The 21,146-nt window shown below is 34.7% G+C and overlaps 1 protein-coding gene across 3 annotated transcripts in view; it reads right to left on the bottom strand.

The window, feature by feature from the left end:
* Window positions 1-673: 673 nt before the first annotated feature.
* The window catches only part of AADACL2 (arylacetamide deacetylase like 2), a 28,455-nt gene continuing 7,982 nt past the window's right edge, over window positions 674-21,146 (bottom strand). For 2 of the 3 annotated variants that reach the window (XM_054482841.2, XM_054482842.2), the window contains 4 exons: window positions 19,847-20,069; window positions 16,559-16,628; window positions 15,037-15,208; window positions 674-3,667 (listed from right to left, as the gene is read on the bottom strand). In XM_054482841.2, coding sequence (XP_054338816.1) covers window positions 3,065-3,667; window positions 15,037-15,208; window positions 16,559-16,628; window positions 19,847-20,069 — 1,068 coding nt within the window. In that variant the 3' untranslated portion in view covers window positions 674-3,064. The remainder of the gene's footprint in view (window positions 3,668-15,036; window positions 15,209-16,558; window positions 16,629-19,846; window positions 20,070-21,146) is intronic. The other variant, XM_054482843.2, reaches the window with a different exon arrangement.

Here is a 21,146-nt window from a genome sequence, read left to right as displayed (position 1 = left end):
AGGTATTTTGGAAATTGTTACTTCTTTACATGTTACATATGTGTGTCAGAAACCTACACTTTATGTTTCCAGGAGACACAGGCAGATTATCAGTAAAAATAACAGATGACTTGTAGAAATTCGGATAGATGAAGTCAAGAATTTCTTCTATATACTTTCTCTGGGTGTTATAAAGGTAGGTTATGGAGCTGTATCATCACGACTTGGGACTTGGACTAGTACACAAACTGTAACATAAACCCTTGCCTTGGTACCTAGAGAATATTAAATTTGACTCTCAGGTTCTGCATCACTGTTTCTCTTAGAAAGGAAGATGAGATGTAAATACAAATAAATGTCTGGATAACATAGCTACAAAGAGACTGAAAACATTGGAATTTTTAGCTGTAATGGCATGGGGTGTAATCAAGTCTTCCCCTATACTGTCAAGAAATAAATTAGATTTGTTAAAAGATACAACATTACAGCTAGGTAGTTTCTATAACACTGTAGGATGACTATAGTTAACAATAATATATTACATAATCTCAAACAGCTAAAAAAAGATAATTGAACATTCCCAACACAAAGAAATGATAAATGTTTGAGATGATGTGCCGATTACCCTGATATAATCACTATACATGATATGTATTGAAACATCACTATGATTGAAACATCACTATGTATCCCATGAATATGTACTACTATTGTCAATTTAAAATAAAATTTAAAAATAAAATAAAATACGTTATAACAGATGACTTTCATTCAGTTGTTTCCAAACTTAATGGCTTGATCACAATGCTCATGCCACCACACAAAAGGGAACAAACTTTGAAAGTAAGACCCAGTGAAATGAACCCTTTAGCATACAAATGGTAACAGTGCTTGGATAAAGCCGCAAAAGAAGTTAGTGAGGTAAGGGACTGCAACGGAAGCTAGTCTAGCTGTGGTTCCTTCCAGAAATATTCTGGGACCAAATTTACAAAATGAATAAAAAAGGATTGACTGGCCTACCTTAGTATACATTTCTACCACATACTTATGTAGCAAAAAAAGAAGTGCTTTTCTGCTCTGCAAGATACAAACTTTTTCGAAAACTGAAACAAACTTAGTTATTATCTAGCTGTGAGCCATCCTTTCTGTTTAAAGGCTTGAAAGTACATATTAGTGACATGACACACTAGTGTAGTGCTTACAAAATTAAAATGATTTTTAGTCAGGAATCATTGTGAAAATGTTAAGACAATAGGACAATCAACAAAATGTGCTTCCTAGAGAGCTGCATTTTTAATGATTTGCTGACAAATCAGCACATGCTGTCAAAATGAAGAGATTTCTAGAACTTGTTTTCCTAATTAGAACGGGTAGCCAGTATATTAAATGATGAAAAAGAGCTGGAACCAGATTCAGTATCATGAAAAACAAATTACAAATTTTAAAATATATCAAGTTTAAAGGAAATTAAATCAGAATTATGAAAAATACAATATTCTTAGTGTAGTATATAGTATCAAATCTCCATTTAGATTTTATTTCTCAGAGGAAAAAGTAACAGATTCCCATGACACTTATTTTCATTTGTCATAGTCATGGATGTGTTTTTAGATTTGGGGTACTGAAATTGAGTGAAATAAAAGGGGCTCTTTGAACATAATTAATTTCTCTCTACATTAAAAAAATCTTATTTTGTTTGTGGACTGTTGAAATTGTAATTCTTAATTGCCTTCTGAATAATGGAGAATTGAGAAAAATGTCTGGTCCCAACTGAGTAAGTTGTTTTTGGGTCAATTGGATGGTAGATTTTTCACACACACATGCACATACTCATACATATATACATTTCTTACTACATTTTTAACTTCTTAATTGGATTCAACTGACTATGCTTAATACTCAAAATTTATAACATCGTACCATGGATCTGTTTTCATAGCAATAAATTTTCAGTTTTTTGTTTATGATTCCACTCAACAAAAGGGCTACAGAAGTGATTTATTCTTTAGGTAATTTGAGATGATATATTTGAAAGTTTTTTGGAGAAGCTTGTCTAGTCCATACTCAAATGTTCTTCATTATTGAATGCATATTTAGATCAGATTCTTGAATTATAATATTGATCTGCTGCCTCCTTTAAAAAATAAAATTTGACTGAAAATATTTTTAAAAATGGCCTCCCAAAAGATAACTACATCCTAATCTCTGAAGGTTACTTTATATAGAAAAGGGTGGGGAAATCTACAAATGCAATTAAATTGAGGATCATGAGATGCAGAGATTATCCTAGACTATTCAGGTGTACCCTCCTAAATGTAAACACATGTGTTTTTCTAAGAGAAGCCCATAGGGAGATTAGACACAGGCAGAGAAGAAGGCAATGTGAACATGAAGCAGAAAGAGATTGGAAGATGCTGGCCTTCAAGATTAAACTGATCTAACAATAGTCAAAGAATACTGGCAGCCACCAGAGGTTAAAAGAGGCAAAGAGCACCTTCTAGAGAGTCTCCAAGGGAGTCGTGTCTCTTGCCTGTGACTTGGTTTGGGCCTAGTTAATACTAATTTCATACTTTAGGAACCCAGAACTGTAAAAGAATAAATATCTGTTGTTTTAAACAACTGAATTTGTAGTAATTTGCTACAATAGTCACAGAAAACTAACATAGGGCCCTTAGGGTTTATTAAGTCCAGTGGTTTCCATATATTTTTAGCAGTAAGTTTCTTCCATGTTTTTTCCTCTTCCCACTCACTACAACAATTTCTGTGCCTATCTGGAAACTATCTTTGTTAATTTGCCAATAACCACTCTTATTTCTCAACTTTAATAAGCATTGGTTCTTATTAGGACCAACATAATTATAATAAATTATAAGTAAGGAGAAAATAGGCAGGATTACATACATTTTACATATTCGGGGTCTGCAAGTCAGAAAATTTAGTAACTCTTCAAGGACACACATTAACTGCTACAAATGATGCAAATATAGATTTAGATAACTCAAATGACATTGTTCTTTGCTCCAAAACCACAAAATATCACAAATTACAATCCACTATGTAAGGGCTATACATATATATCACATATTTATAAATTCTTATCCAGCCAACTTACATACATATCTCTTATCCTAAGACCTAGACGTAAATAAAATGGTGAAGTCATGTATGATAAAGCTCCATGAATTCCATCCTCAATATGGTCATGAACAACTTGGACTCCAACATTTCGAAGTCTTGTAACATACATAAGTCCATCATCTCTTAAGAGATCATGTTGACAAGTAAGAATATAGGTTAGTGGCAAATTCTGTAACTGAGAATCATTGGCCAACAAGGGTAATGCTCTGCTGTCTGTAAGTCCCGGCAATGAATAACTAAGTCCTCCAAGAATTGGTTCAGTATATACATAGTCTTTTCTATACTTCTCAGGAAGAAGAATACTCCAGTTAACAAACTTAAACAGATGTCTTGACTCCAGAGGCATGTGTTGGTTTCTTCTCATTGCCCGGGGAAGTGCTTCATCCTTGGTGAAATACAAGCTCACGAGTTTTATGGCTACATCCCTGGTCAAAACTATACCTTGCTCATTTTCTCGGTGAGATGGCAAATAAGAATCTGTTATCTGTAAGCCAGGGTAAAGTAAGACTTGCATCTTGATTTTATGTTTTATTTCAGCATCATTCTGCACCTGAAAATACATGGTAATATTCTTTAATGCAAAAATTTCCAAAATACCAGGAGAAAAAATTGAATTTTAATTATCTAGCAGTCATGAGATAAACAAATCTACATAAATTGATGTGATATATCATAATTATTTTTATAATATTTATAATATATTACCATGGCATAAAAGAATTCAAACCAATTTAAATTTAAGATTTTAAAAAATATTGATTTTGTGTGTGAGGAAAAAAGGAGAAAGTATAAGAGAGGAGAGGGAAAGAGACAGAGAAGGTACAAGGCGAGAGAGATACACAGGATTTTTTGGTCAAAAATCACAAACGATAATGATCCAATTCTAAAGATATTTCTAGTGGAAATTGACAGTATATATAAGTTTGTAAAAATCCTTCTTAAATAAAGTAACCAGAGTGAGTGGAAGAAATAAACATAGCTATTAAATCATATTATTTCATTATAGAATCTAAAAAATATCTTAAACATTTTTAGAATATATTCTTTGGAAACAAGGTAGATATTACCAACATCATACCATAATTTTTAAGAAACATTATCCCAGTGCAAAAGCACATGGACCAAGGTGAAGAAAAAAAGGCCAATCAACAGGTATCTTATGAGAATGATGCAGCGTTGGAGAGACAAAGGGAGAAAATTATGAAAAAATCGATGTGCATAAGTCTGATATGCAAGGAAAAAATGTGAAGTACTTGATAAGGAGTGCCTTTTCTTTTTCAAATAAAAAGGCATTTGAGGCCTCACCTATGACCCTGCAGACTGCAGGAGACAACAACGTTGAATTAATCTCCCAAGAGCTATTGCCTTGGCTAGAGTCTGGGATCTGGACAAATGGAAATACCTGCTGCTGCTCCAAGTGAAAAGCTCAGGACCACAGGATGTACCTCTAAGTCAACCAGTCACCACAGTGGCTGACTGAACTGAAAGGAAAAACTAAATTGAAATCCAAGAGGTACCTCAGAAAGGGAAATGGTATCCTACCATCTCCACAATGTACTTCCAAGATGCTAGAGGTTTAGTAAGTGTAGAATGAAAATGAGCCAAAACAAAGTTATCTTACAGAAAATTTCCTAGATCTCAAATCTCTCTGCCGTGCCCTTAGGTAGATAATTTACTAATCAAAGATTGCTATCAATAGCCCACCCTCAGTCATCCTACTCTCAATCTCGCTAATCTAGAAAAAAAACAAAACAAAACAGAGAACACATAAACAGGGACAGGTCAAAAAGTGTCCATCAATACCCTTGCCTGACCCTAACTTTCCTTTCTGGAATGCCATATGAAATAAATCACTTCAACAAATGTGTCAGTATTTCCCATCTCTAAGTTCCCCATTATGTCATTTGTTACTTTGCCATTCAAGGCTTTTTTCCTCTCTCTCTAATATTCTTCAAAACCCATGCTAAAGTCAGTTCTCTTCAAGATATTGGAAAAGCACCTGAGTCAGATTCTCCGAGGTTGGCAATTTTGCCATAGTCTTAACAACTATGTTATTTATCTGGTGTGTTTCAGATATTTTCTACACATTTTATATATAGTCACAAGTATATATGTGTGATTATGCATGTAAATACCTGATCAAAGGAAACTCTTCTTTTTTAAATTCCCAAATCTCTATTACCTCTTTAAGGCCAATTGTCACTTTTCCTTTATTATACAAAAATGTACGTGATTAATCTTTCTACTTGGTTTTGAATTTCACAAACACTGACATGATACCTAAGTTGTCATTGTACCCCTTACTGGGCCTAAGATAGTAAAGTAATTAATATCATATGGGAAAATAATAGAAAAATGAATATTTTAATAATATGGAAACCGTAATATTATGAACTATAATATCTGATTTATAATTCTTTTAACAGGACACTATATCTGGAGCCAGGAATAATAGGATCTGAGAAACAGTAACAAGTGTAAAACAAGTAGGTCCGAACAGTAATGCTGAATTATTGACCTATCTGTAGCTTAGTTCTTTCCTCCTAGACCTATATGGTCTCGAAGACAACCAGCTAAGCAAAGTTCAAAAGTGCACATAAACATTAATACTAAACCAAAACAAGCCTAGAATGGAGCATTCTATAAAATGGACATGAAGAAATGGATATATATTTCTGATTTTGTGGGTAACTAATATGTACTTGAGTACAAAAAAAGGTGACATTCATCTCAGGATGTTATTACTTTGTAAAGAACAAGAATGAAAAAGTAAAAGGTCAAAAAAGTTGAGAGAACATATCTAGCTCATGGTAATGTCCTTAGAGTTTAGACACTGGTAACTGTATTTTAAATTTCTATTTACCTTTTTATTACGTTTCCAATATAATAAAGACCTTTGGATAGCTAAGTAACTTAAAGGTTGTGGAAGAGCTTCAATAAAGCCCGTCCTTATTCTTAATCTTTTTCAACAATGACCTTTATTTTCATGAAAACACAATGGATAGTATGCATTTGAACTTTCCTTTTATAATTAAACACCATTAATCCTAAACTTATAGTATTTACAGTAAAATTGTCTCATATAAATTATTTGCTCTGCCCCTCCCTTATTAAGTCCCCCAGTTTGAATCTCTAATTGGTTCAAGTTATAGGCCGTGTTTTTCAAGTTATACGCCATGCCACTGGTATTATTGTCAGCAGGAAAGTAACTTATTTATACCATGATGAAGACTGATCTCCTAAGTCTATACTTTTGAGAGCAAAATTTGGGACCCAGTTCATGAAAAGCTTCTATGCCATGCTAAAATGCTTGGAGTAAACATGTGGATCAGCATGATTTTCACTCCTTCATCAGTTTTTTTTATTCACAAACATCTGTCCTGGACAGCATGAATTGGGAGTGGTGGCTGAAAGGAAGCTAGTAACAAAGTCAGAGAAGGGATGATCCATGACTTCATGCCCTGTGTCATTTTATGACTCAACTGCTTCAAAGCCCATTCAAAGCAGTAATCTGCCATGGACACCTGTGCTTGGCATAAAGTCAACTCCAGACAGTCTGAGACATTACTGAATCCTCTCCCATTTCCGAGGCATTACTGAATCCTCTCCCATTTCCCAAGTGCCCTGTGACCATTCAAAGGGCATGGCACTTTCCTAGAGAATAATAGTTTCCGCTACCAAGGGAACATATTACGGCCCTTGCACTTTGCCCCCCATCATCTACTACCCTTCTCAATCCAGTTACTGGTTCGCAAGATACCCTACCGTCTAGCTCCCTGGTTTGAGTGTGTGTTATTCAAATTCCTGCATGCCCACACCAACTTATCCATAGCCTGTCATCCATGGAAGGATGGATGTAGACAAAATATTAACTTGTTATTTGAGGAGTTCCTACATTGCTAGTGGTAAGTATTGTTCACCAAACTTAACATATCTGTCATTTTCAACCCAGAGCACTCAACTTCATAGCAACTGTGATTGCTATCCCCACTAATTTTCCTTTCTATCAACTACCCCTAACAACTCCAAACTTGATTCCAACAATACACAACTAGCCAATGAGTATCTGGATAAACTATGAACCACCATGAAGAAATTCTAATATGGGAGGATTTTTTGGCCTCATCCTAGCACGCATGTTCCAACCATGCTGGAAACTGCAAAACTCCCACATGGGCTAGAGTCCAAGATAATCAACCTGCTCTCCTCCTTGCAGATTAATCCTGTCCTTTCCTGATCTTTATTCTTCCCCTAAAATCCCACTTCCCACTTTATGTCCTAAAAGTGTGACCGTAAAAGAGATTATATCACTCAGAAGTGCAGGGCTCACAGTGATACCACTTCCAAGTGCAAGTAAAAGAAGACAGATATTTCTGCTTCTGATGGATTTCAGGTGACCTCTATAACACTGATATGCTGTGATTACACAGAGGTAAACAAACAAAATAACAGAAACTAACATACATACTATCTATGTATGGGACATCATCCCATGTCCAAGAATGCTGCATGTCAATCATGTTTTTCTAAAAATCATCACCATTAATTATAATTTCTGATTAATATTTACTATTAAACTGTTTTTAAAGAGTTTTTTAATATTTTTAAAGAAGTGTCACATATGTAATATCATATATAGCCATAGAAATATGGGATGCCATAGAAATATTATTATAAATAAGGTCATAAGGCTTTATTACCACCTTATGACTAATGATACAAATTAGAAGCAAAAGTATATTTAGAAAGACCAGAGCTATAAACCTAAATAAGTAGAGCTATCGCATATTACAGCTTCCTCTTTAAATTACCTACACTGAAATACTTATTTTTTAGAATATCTAAGAGGGTAGGACTTACTAATTACTTCAAAATATCAAATCAATTCCCATTGTTTTATGAAAGTAAAAAGAATATCTCTGATCCTAAATAAGAGTAATGCATACATTCTTTTAAAATAAAATGTGGCCATGAAATTGGATTTAAGTGATATGATGAAAGTTTAGAAATAGTTTTTCCTCTTAATTAAAGATTAAGGCACCATGTCCACAAGAGTTTTCTAAGCTATAGTGATCATCCAGATCGTTGTGACCAGCAAGCCACATTAGTGATTTTAGGACACATCATGTGATGTTGCCAGGAAATCTAGCAATAATAGGTTAAATATATTCATTTCTTCTCAATAATAAGAATACAATTGAAAAGTTACCACGTCCACAAGAGAAAATGACAGGATAATGTATGCATCCTAATCCATGAGAAAATCCTTTTATAATGTGAATTGAAACAGATGAGTCATTTTAAAAAATATATCCCTCAGTGGTGAGTATTGATACCGAATTTTTAAAGCCGTAATCTATAACATATTATCGATCACAGGATCATGAGACATTGGAAAAAATGAGCTCTATAATAATTTCAAAGTAAAAGTTGATTCTTATGACCCAAAATAAACACAGTACAGGGAATAAAGCTTTTCAGTGAAAATGTAATTCATATAGAAAGTCTAGCAGTCCATGAAGAACAAATCACTTAAAGTATAATCACAAAAGTCAATAGGAAAGGATAAAGAAAATCACCTTTTTAAATGCTCATTAAGTACACTGGTTCTTCTGCAACCTGTTCATCTGCATACTGCACTATGTTCCCTTTGAACAGATAAATCAGAATGTCTAAATAGATACTAAGTTCTTATATAATTAATTAAGAAATAGAATGATGTTAGATTTTTATTCACTTTTGTGCTGCGCTACAGATGTTACTGAGAATCACGTCTCTGTTTGGTGCCTGTGTTATTAAGTATTATCCTGCTGAAAAGTTATAAGGTAGGGTATCACACATTCATGAATCTGTATGGCTACATCCAATTGTTATTTCTTTTTTCTTTCTTTCTTTTCTTTTTTGTTTTTTAGAAGCAGGGTCTTGTTCTGTCACCCATGTTGGATTGCAGTGGTGTGATCCTAGCTCACTGTAAACCCCGAACCCCTGGGCCCACCCAATCCTCCTGCCTCACTCTATTGAGTTGCTGGGACTACAGGAGTGTACCACTACCTGTGGCTATTTTTGTTTTTTTTTTCCTAGACTGGTCTTGAACTCCTGGCCTCAAGTAATCCTCCCCACTGGGCTTCCCAAAGTGCTGGGACTACAGGGGTGAGCCAATAAATACATCAAGCCCAATTGTTGTTTCAGTTATGCTTGCTACACTTGCAAAGCCAAGCAAATGTTACAAATGTGCAAGAAATTAGAGGTATGGTAAGATGTTGCTTAATCACTATTGGGTAATTGTTGGACAGCTTTCAGAATCTCTGCATTCCCCAAACTGGTTTCAGATGAAATGTTAGACCAGAGTGCTATACAATTTTACATAGTAATTAGTATAATAATCTCTAAGCAGGGCATTCTCCAATTTTTACCCTCCATCATACTCCTCATTTTACTCCAGCAAGATCTTTCAAATAAATGACATTATTTCAAGTAAATAGCAAATAAGTTCAGTCTGAAAGAGTCCTCAGGAATCAACATGTCTAATGGTTTGCAAACTTTCTTCTTGGCAATGAAGTCCTCTTTTATTTTTCTCCTAAGAAAATTTACTTAGAGCTCTAAACATGAAGGGCAACTAAAGTGTAACAGGTTGGGTTGAAGGGAGGCCCAGGTATAGAACCAAAGGTGAGGCTTTGTTATCACTGCAATTTTGGTTTCACAATAGGGTTTTGTGTGTATGATGTCATAGGTTAATATATATGTATAGGCATATGTATATGTACATGTATATGTATGTATGTGCATATATACTTATATATGTATGTATAACACATATTTCAAGTGTATATGCATATAAAAATATGTATGTGTATAAACTTCTTCTAGTGCTCTAATCCTGAATCTTATAATACTTAAGAAGAAAGAAATTTTAAAAAATAAATAGGCACCTAGAGTAATCTTTTGGTTCAAGTTTTTATAACTAAAGTCATATTTTAAAAAGTACAGAGCAGTGTTTCTCAAAAAGAAGTCTGAAAAAGACTAGTTTCATCTTTTTTTTTTTTTTTAATAGAAAGGTAGACAAGTTGACACAAGGAGTAGACATCAGGAAAAAACCAGCACTCTTGAAAAGTGGCAAGATCATGAAAGATAAGAAAAGCCTGCAAACTATTCGTTAGGAACATAAATGCATAGGTGGAGGAAGTGATGGACAGAGACTTATAGGTGAACTTAGGAGCCTGGATGCACAGGTGGCAGAAGCTGACGTAATGAGTAAGCATCACAGAAAAATCCCCAGCACTGTTAAAAAATGTTGAGGTCATGAAAGGCAAAGCTATTCTGGCTAATTTTCCATTATGAACATAGATGCAAAAATTATAAACAAAATATTAGCAAACCAAATTCAACAGCACATTAAAAGGACCATACACCATGTTCAAGTGGGATTTATCCCAAGGATGCTTCAATACACACAAATCTATCAATGTGATATACCATAGTAAGAGAATGAAGAATAAAAATTACATGAACATCTCAACAGATGCAAAAAATGACTTGACAAAATGCAATATCTTTTCATTATACAAACTCTCAACAAATTATATATAGAGGAAAGTACCTCAACATAATAAAGGCCATATAGACAACCTCACAGCTAACATCATACTCAGTGGTAAAAAGCTGAAAGCTTTTCCTCTGACATCAGGAACAAGACAAAGATACCCATTCTCACTATACCTATTTAATAAAATACTAGAAGACCTAGTCAGAGCAATTAAGAAAACAAAAAAACAAACAAACAAAAACAGAAATAAAAAGCATCTAAATGAGAAAGAAGTAAAAAAGTCTGGGCCGGGTGCAGTGGCTTATGCCTGTAATTCCAGTACTTCGGGAGGCTGAGGCCAGCAGATCACGAGGTCAGGAGATCGAGACCATCCTGGTTAACATGGTGAAACCTCGTCTCTACTAAAAATACAAAAATTAGCCAGGCGTGATGCCAGGTGCCTGTAGTCCCAGCTACTTGGGAGGCTGAGGCAGGAGAATGGCATGAACCCAGGAGGCGGAGCTTGCAGTGAGCAGAGATCATGCCACTGCACTCCAGCCTGGGCGACAGAGCGAGACTCTGTTTCAAAAAAAAAAAAATTTCATATTACATGATATTAGATATAGAAAACCCTAAGACTCTACCAAAAATCTGTTAGCACAAGTAAATAAATTCAGTAAAGTTGCAGGATACAAAATCAACATAGAAAAATCACTTGCATTTCTATATACTAACAACAAACTATCTTAAAAAGAAATTTTTAAAAATCCCATTTCAATAGCATCAAAAATAGGTACATAAACAAAACACTAGGAATACATTTAACCAAGGAGGTAGAAAGATCTATACACAGAAAGCTATAAAATATTAATGAAAGAAATTGAAGAAGACACAAGTAAATGAAAAGATTAACCATGTTTCTGGATCTAAAGAATTAATACTGTTAAAATGTCTATATACACAAAGCAATGTACAGATTCAATGCAATTCCAATCAAAATTTCAATGGTATTTTTTACAGAAATAGAAAATTCATATGGAACCACAAAAGACTGAATAGTCAATATAATCTTGAGTAAAAGGAACAAACCTGGAGGCAACACAATGCCTGATTTCAAAATAAACTGCAAAGCTACAATAATCAAAACAGTATGGTACTGGCATAAAAACAAACATATAGACCAATGGAACAGAATAAAGAGCTAAGAAATAAATTGTTGTCTTAGTTCAGTTAGCACTGCTACAATAGAATGCCTGAGACTGGGTAATTTATTTAAAAAATTTTATCTCACAATGCTAGTGGCTGAAAGTTTCAAGATTGGGTATCTGCATCTGATAATGGCCTCTGGCTGCTTTAACTCATGGCTGAAAGAGAACCGGGAATCTGCATGTGCAAAGAAATCACATGGCAAGAAAGGAAGCAAGAGAGAGAAACCAAGGAAGCCAGATTATTTTTAATAATCTGCTGTCTGACAAACTAATTCATTCCCTGGAGAGCAAGAATTCACTCATTCATTCCCTCCGAACGGCATTAATCTATTCATGAAGGATCCACCCTCCTGCCCCAAACACCTCTCACTAGGCTCAGTCTTTCAACACTGCCACATTTTGGATCAAATTTCAACATGAGCTTTGACTGGGAAAGACCAAGCTATAGCAATGGTCAGTTGATCTTTGATAAAGGTACTAAGAACACACAAGAGGAAAAGACAGTCTTTTCAATAAATAATGTTGAGAATTCTCATATATCCACATGCAGAAGAATGAAATTGGACACTCATTTCATTTCATATACAAAAATCAACTCAAAATGATGAGTCAAAGGTTTAACACTTAATATAAAACTGTATAGCTACTGGAAGAAGGCTTAGAGAAAAATGTCTTGATATTAGTCTAAGCAATAATTTGGGAGGTATGACTCCAAAAGTACAGGCAACAAAAGCAAAAATAGATATATGGGATTGTCTCAAACTAAAAAGCTTCTGCACTAAAAGAGAAACAATCAACAGGGTGAAGAGACACTCTACAAAATAGGAGAAAATATTTCAAACCATGGGTTCAATAAGGGGTTAATATTGAAAATGTATAAAGAACTCAACTAAATGGCAAGAAAACAAATAACCCAATTTAAAAAATGGGAAATAGAGCTGGGTAGACATATGTACAAGGACCCCTTGTACACTGTTGTTGGAAATGTCAATTAGTATATCCATTATGGAAAACAGTATGGAGTTTCCTCAAAAAATTAAAAATGGAACTACCAGATGATTCAGCAATACCACTTCTAGGTATATAGCCAAAGGGAACAAAGTCAGTAACATGAAGAGATATCTGTACTCGCATATTCATTGCAGCAGTATTCACAAATAGCCAAGATATGGAATCAAACTGTTTGTCAGCCGGATAAATGGATAAAGAAAATTTGGTGTGTGTGTGTGTTTACACACACACACACAAACACACACAATGGAAATATTATTAAGCCTCCAGAAAGAAGAAAATCCTGTCATTGGTGACAACATTGATGAACCTGGAGGTCCTTACACTGAATGAAATAAGTCAGACAAATACTGCATAATCTTGCTTATATGTAGAACCTAAGAAAGTTAAACCCCTAGAAGTGGATAGTGGAGTGGTGGTTATGAGGAACTGGGGATATAGATGAAAGGGGATGGAGATGGGGAGAACGGGGAGATGTTGGTGAAAGGTTACAAAGTTTCAGTTATGCAGGATGAATAAGTTCTGGAGATCTAATATTAAGTGCGGTGACTATAGTTAATAATACTGTGTACTTGAAATTTGCTAAGACAGATCTTAAACGTGCTCAGCATACAGAAAAAATAAATGGTAACTATGTGAGGTAATGATTACATTACTTAGCTTTTGTTAATTGTTTAAAAATGCATACATATATCCAAACATCATGTTGTACATCTTAAATACATATGATTTTTCCTTTTCAACTGTACCTCAATACAACCTTACAAAAGAGAAAAAAAAACAGAAAATAAGAGAGTTGGAATTCTTCCCAAATTATTTAATGAGGCCAGTGTAATTTTTCTCTCAAAACCTGACAAAGACAGGTGGCGGAGGTTGCAGTGAGCCGAGATCGTGCCACTGCACTCCAGCTTGGGTGACAGAGCAAAACTCCATCTCAAAAAAAAAAAAAAAAATCCTGACAAAAAGTGTTAAAAAATAAAGATTAATCTCAAAAATACAAAACATTTAATGAACTAGAGCAAACGGAAAGCAGCAACATTTGAAAATTTTAATTCATCAAGACCAAGTAAGGCTCATGCCTAGAATGTCAGCGTAATTTAACATTTAAAAGTCAATTGGCATAATTTACCACATTAAAAGAATAAATAAGAAAAATTACATGATCATCTCAGTAGTTGCATTAAAAACATTTGACTAATTCAACACCCATTTATGCAAAAACTGTCAGCAAACTAGTAGAAATAACTTCCTCAATCTGACAAAAGCTAACTATAAAAACCTTCAGTTAATACTATATTTATTGATGAAATATTGAAAAATTTCCTCCGAAAATACAAAGCAAGAGAGTTATATTAAATATTTTACTAGAGGCCCCAGACAGTGCACTAATAAAAGAAAAATTAAAAGGAATAAGTACTGGGAAGCAAGAACTAAAACTGTCTCTAGTCATTGAAAATATAGAAAATCCTAGGAAACTAAAAAAAAAAAAAAAAAAACACACACACACAGAACACTAGAGTTATAAGTGAGTTTATTGAGGATATGATGGGAAAAGGCCAATATCAAAATCAATTGTATTTCTATATAGCATAGAAATAAATTACAAATTACAAATTACAATATGTTCCAAATAAGCATTTGGAAAATATTATTTTAATAAAATAAAAAAAAATCTCAGAGTAAAATTTGAGAAAAGATTTCCATGATTTCTACACTGAAAATAGTAAACTATTGCTGAGAAATTGAAGAGGATCTAATAAAGTATGAGACATGCCATGTACATTAATTGGAAATCTCAATATTGTTGACATGTCAATCCTCCCCAAAGTTATAGATTCAATGCAATCCTAATAAAAATTCAGTTAGTCTTTCTTTTTAAAAATTGATAAGGTAATCTAATATTTTAATGGGAAAGATATGGAATACTAGATTTTTTTTAAAGAAGAACAAAGTTGAAGTCAGTGTAGTATTGGCGGTAGGATGGACATGTAGATCAATGGAACAAAATAATCCAGAAATAGTCACATTAAGGTTAAATAAATGTTTACCCAAGTGCTACTGTAATTCAATGGGAAAGAATGGTCTTTTCAACAAATGGTGCTGGAAGAACTGAATTATCTATAGAAAAAAAATGAGCCTCAACTTCTACCTCCTATCATAAAAACAAATTTAATGTACCTGTTGAGTGACCGCTGTTGCTAAATTGCCCCCAGAACTGTCTCCTGAAATGCAGATTCGGGTGGGATCCACTCCATATTTTGTAAGAATTTTTTCCAGAAGAAAAAATTTGACTGCAGCAAGGCCATCTTCAAACTGAGCAGGAAAGTGGTGTTGAGGAGCCAGCCTATAGCTTTAAAGAAAGAATAATAAAGCATTTATGGTTGTATCTGTCCATCTAATTCTCAAATACCAAATAGATGCAATTTAATGCCAGCCTTTATTGTTCATTCTTCTAAAAATCAAGCCTACGTTTTCTACTAACTCTTGATTAAAATGAAAATTATTGTAATAAAGTATAAGGTTTTCAATCTTGTACCTAAAGTCCATGGATGGAATTATTTGTGAGGAGTCAGGGGAGTGTTATGAAATTCCTAGGAATTGTAAGCAAAAATTTTAGTCCAAGTGTATTTTAGAATGGAGATGGTCTATAGCTTACATCATATTCTCAATGTAACTTGTAATCCAAACATTTTTTTAAAAACGCTTGTTTAAAAAGCACAATAGGCTGCAGATCTGAGAGCATATTGTAGGCAGTGTCCTATTTTATCAAAGACATTTAGGTAAAAATTTTATAAGCTGACGGTGCACATACTTCATCATGGATAATACCCAGTAGTTATTACTAGATAAAAATTTTGATATATAAATAAAATTTAAATATGCCAGAGAGCTTGCTTATTTCTGGTAAATTCATTTGTAAGGCAAATTATCGCACTCTTCTTTTCATGGGCACAAATTGATTTTTTTCCCCAGTTTATGTAGACCAGTAAAACAGGAAAATACGTCTAGCAGCCAATTCATAGAGCTTTTTCTTTTTGATCTTCAGAATGCTAAAACGTGTATATTTCTATAGGCAATATGAAATGTTGGTAATAGGGTTCTTAGAATTTTATTATAAACTATCTAGAAAACTCTAAGTAATTTGTAGCTTAGACATAGATGTGTACCAAAAAGATGTTGGTATCTTTATTTAAAATGCAGTGGATTTATACTTTTTGGACAAAGAACAACACAAATTTAAGGGATTTGATAGAATGTATAAGCCAGGCACAAACATATTATTATATCAAAACAGGTATAAAATAGTATTTAGATTACTTCAAAAGCTATGAAATTAAACTTTTCTTGCCTGCTCAAATACAATCCAATATCCCAAATGTGCAATAGTTAACATACTTCCTTCTGTCCAGCTATGTTACTTGGGACACTACTAGGGCCTTATAGGACCTGAGTCTTACATGTCTAGAGCAAGTGTTTCCAAAACTGCTTACTCTGGGGTATAATTCAGATATTCTCACAATCACAGAAAAATAATGGGACACTGAACCTCTTTGAGGAGCAGTCTATGTTGCAATGGTGACAAGTAAAATATATTAATTTAAAAAATTATATTTGAAGCATAGCTGACTTCATGTGGAAATCAAACCTCTACATGGTAAAGGCAAAAATCGTAGTAGCCAGAAAAAAATCATTCTCTTACTCCACGCCTACAACAACAGCATCAAGTGTGTTTGCCGTCCATCTATTCAGGAAGTCAAAAGCCCTCTGTTCTGAAATGAAGAAATAAACATCAAAGTATTTCCTGTAATTAAAAAGCTATAGAAACTGTTACAGATATGAATGTGGAAATAACTGTGGTTTGTGAATATCACATAGGAGCTTTTATTTCCACCCCCCATTTCCAAGCAGATGGACCTGAATCCACATGGCACACTCTTCCCTTCCTAGTCTTTTCAGCCACTCTCTCCAGGAGGAAAAGGATGACTTCACCAATTGATTATTTTGGGGAGGATCAACTAGAATAGGCTCAGCCTATTGTAATTTCGTCTTAACATCTGCTGTCTGTACTCAGTGACCCTTCCCAGGACCCTTTGTATCCTGGTGCATTTTACTTCATCTGAAATAATGGTAATGGTTTGACTTGAATTTATGTGAACTCTGTGTGTAATTTTTTAACTGGTTCAGAAGTCGGAGGAAAAAGAAAGTAATGGTATGTATTGAGTCTTTAAACATGGTTCTTCAAAACCTCTTTTCTTCTTTGAAGATGCCACATAATAAAATAGTCCAATAACAGTGGCATTAAGACAGAGTCTAAGGAATAATAACTAGATATGAGAGAGCCTCTGGCAGGTCAGTGTGAAGACTTGATATACATATGAGTTTTGACATGCTTGACATACAAGCTATTGACTTTCCCCAGACACATAACACACACACACACACACACACACACACACACACATATCTTTCCCCAGGTCCCCACGTATCCTATTTACCAGGGACCTGGCCAAGCACCTTGGCAAATTCTGTGACATCTGCTGCTGCTTTATTTACCACAAGATCCTAGAAATGCAGAGAATTCTAGAGTTGTGATCAAATTCCAGACTTTTCTGGACCTTCTCTTGCACATTAACAAAACTGCAAAGTAAAAACTAACCACTGGGTGTATATATAACCTTGAAAACAGGAAAGTAAGTCACCTAGTCTTTTAAATAGAAAAAAAAAAAAGATGTCTTATTAAATATTAAGTTAATTTTCAAGAAAAGGCCATGCATAGATGAAGACCAAAATGTACAAGACCTAAGAACTCTCTGAGCTTCACCTGGTTAACAAAAGACCATGAGATCTTCAGAAGAAAATGGGAGAGTTTTATTTTCTATTTAAAAAAAAATCTGCAGACTAGGGAGACATAGCCTTCCATGTAAAACAAAAGTGTGCTCCAGAGACAAAAAAGAGGGTCTGTGGCTTAAATATGGAGAATCAGCTGGCACCCCTCAATCACAATCAGGTATATATATGTAAATAAAGGATTCAAACTTATTCAAATAGTTTAAAACAGCTGATTCCTGATGGGGTAGTTTCCAAGCCCCAAACCAAAAGTCTGTTAGATACCCCTTTCAAGCAACTGGTGGGATGAGTTTTCTAGTCAAGGTGTTTCAGCTTGGAAACATCTTAGCTCAGGGGCGCAAACGGGATGTTTGGAGCTGCCTTCTTTGGGAACAAAGTGATGTGTGACCACCCTTTTCTCACTCATTATGGACACTGAGCTCTTAGTATCATAATTTGGGTATCTTTATCAGCCACAAGGAGTCCATTTCATCCAGAGACCTTGGGGTCTTATTTCCAGTTTCATTTCATAACCTTTAAAGCCACTCAGTGATGTATTCCAAATCTATGGCTTCATTTTCATCTCCCAATCCTTTTTGTCTCAGAATTAAAGCCATATTTTTGTTTGCTTGTTTGTTTCCCATTTTTATCTCAAACTGTCTCTACTCATAGAATATTTGCTGATATAATCTATCTGGTCATGTTTCTTTTATTCCATGCCCTTTTATTGTTATAGTGTCTGTAGAATGCATATAGAAACAAAAAGATATGAGGATAAATGTTGAAAAACAAAAATCACAAAAGTATGTAAAAAGTCTACTAGAGCAACATTTTCCTATATTTCTTGGTTCTCAAAGCAACTTTGATATGTTTTAGAGAAGACAAAAGAGGAAGCCTGGGGGAAAAGAAAGAAAATTAAAATTTGCAAATACTAGAAAATAGTTATAATGTCTATTTTTTCTTGGTGAAAAAATAGAAAGTATCTAAGTCTTTTCCAGTGTATTCACATATGTTTGGGAGATCTGAAAACAAATAATGTGTAAATATAAAACCAAAATATTGACAAAAGACATCTAGAATTTAGCTAAGCAGAATGTTGGAATGTCATCTCCTGAATAATAATTCTCACAGTTTTAGAAATTAATGATCACAGTCATTGCCTATGTCAGTAAAAAGAGATATAACCCTAATAATTAGGAATACTTCTTAGTATTTTTCGATCAAAGTGATATTTTCCTGTCAGTGGCCATTTCTTTTGTGCTTACTCAAGTCCTAGGTAATATGTATATGAACACTTGGATATTTCATACACCTCATAAAAACTTCAGTGGAATGAATGCATTTCTTTGGAGAGAAATGAGGCAAACTTGGTATTTATCTTATCAAGAAAGCAGGTTATTCTGACCATTTTAATGCATGATATAAATTAAATTATAGATGAAATCTAATTTATTGAAAACATTAAGAAGGTAAAAAATACATAAAAGAAACAGATTAGAACATTTTGGATAATAATCCCTCTAGAGATCATCAGATGTCCCTCTCTTTCACTATGTGTGTGTCTTTTTTCTTCACAAAAACATTTATTGAATAATCACTGTAAGAAAAATGCCTAAAAAGACAAGTAGGGAACCTAGATTTTATGGGAAGAGTTTATTATTACATAGTGCTATTTTGTGTTTTCTTTTTAGAGTCAATACCAGCAACTGCATTCTAAGCCTTACCAGTATTTATATTATGTTATCAGTAACTGAAAACTTGATCTTGTAGCAACCAATAGCAAATGCTTTTGATTTGTTAATTAAAACATCTGCATCCCCTCAATGTTTCTGCTCCTGAATTCAGATCCCAAGAAAAAAAGTTTAATAACTGACTTTATATCCTATTTTCCTTTGATATATGTTCATTCAATATGAAAGCTAAGGATAATAAAAAACAAAACAAAACAAAAACTGAATTTAAAATCCCCATAATATTATTTGCCAAACATATGTCTATGTGTCTTTATTAGATATCTCACATTTATATCTATACTTATCCATATCCAGACAAGTATATATATAGATGTATATATCAGTGTAAGTGTGTATATTTATATGAAATAGTTCTTATATCAAAAATGTAGAGCTAGCTACACTTTTTCCTTATACAATGAACTTACTGGAACTTCCAAAACAAAAACCACCACCATGAAAATATATTACAGCTCGCCTTCGGGTTTCTGACTTTCTTTTTGGCAAGTACAATCGTACTGGAATGTCAACAAATGTTGTATCAGTCACTGTGATGTATTCATCTGAAAGTGGTTGGGTATAATCCAGCCTGAATATCATGGATATAAACTCTTCATATCTCATAATACCCATATTTTCAAAACACATAGCCTGTAAGAACAAAACAAAATTAAATATTTAGATATTTAAATAACACCAAATGTATTTAAAACGAAAGTTAAAAAGGAAGAAAAAATAAGCAAGGTAAACAAAAAGAAATAGACTATTTAAAAATATTATTTCCAAATAATACTGTAAAGATCTTATTGCATAACCTTCTTGCCCTTGAAAATCTCAACTATCTGGCAAGCTGGCTGAATAGGAACAGCTCCAGTCTGCAATTCCCAGTGAGGGCAATGCAGAAGGCAGGTGATTTCTGCATTTCCAACTGAGGTACACAGTTCATCTCATTGAGATTGGTTAGTCAGTGGGTGCAGCCCACAGAGGGCGAGCAGAAGCAGGGTGGGACATTGCTTCACCCAGGAAGTGCAAGGAGCCAGGAGACCTCCCTCCCCCACCCAAGGGAAGCCGTTGAGGGACTGTGCTACCCAGCCCAGACACTGCGCTTTTCCATGGTTTTTGCAATCTGCAGATCAGGAGATTCTCTCGTGTGCCTACAACACCAGGGCCCTGGGTTTCAAGCACAAAACTGGGTGGCTGTTTGGGCAGACATGGAGCTAGCTGCAGGAGTTTCTTTTGTACCCCAGTGGTGCTTGGAATTCCAGTGGGACAGAACCGTTCACTCCCCTGGAAAGGGGGCTGAAGTCAGGCAGCCAAGAGGTTTTGATCAGAGGGTTCCATTCCCATGGATCCCAGCAAGCTAAGATCCACTGGCTTGAAATCCTCACTGCCAGCACAGCAGTCTGAAGTCAACCTGGGATGATCTAGCTTGGTGGGGGGAGAGGGGTCTATCATTACTGAGGCTTGAGTAGGTGGTTTTCCCCTGAGAGTGCTAAGGAGACTGGGAGATTTGGACTGGGTGGAATTCAGCACCATGTAGCAAAGTGGCTGTGGCCAGACTGCCTCTCTAGATTCCTCCTCACTTGGCAGGGCATCTCTGAAAGAAAGGCAGCAGCCCTGTCAGAGGCTTACAGATGAAACCCCCATCTTCCTGAGACAGAGCACCTGGAGGAAGGGGAAGCTGTGGGCACAGCTTCAGCAGACTTAAACTTTCCTGCCTGCTGGCTC

Source organism: Pongo pygmaeus, chromosome 2, assembly GCF_028885625.2.
Source record: "Pongo pygmaeus isolate AG05252 chromosome 2, NHGRI_mPonPyg2-v2.0_pri, whole genome shotgun sequence".
Taxonomy (NCBI): domain Eukaryota; kingdom Metazoa; phylum Chordata; class Mammalia; order Primates; family Hominidae; genus Pongo; species Pongo pygmaeus.
Note: the sequence above shows the minus strand (reverse complement) of the source record. Positions and strands in the feature narration are given on the sequence as shown.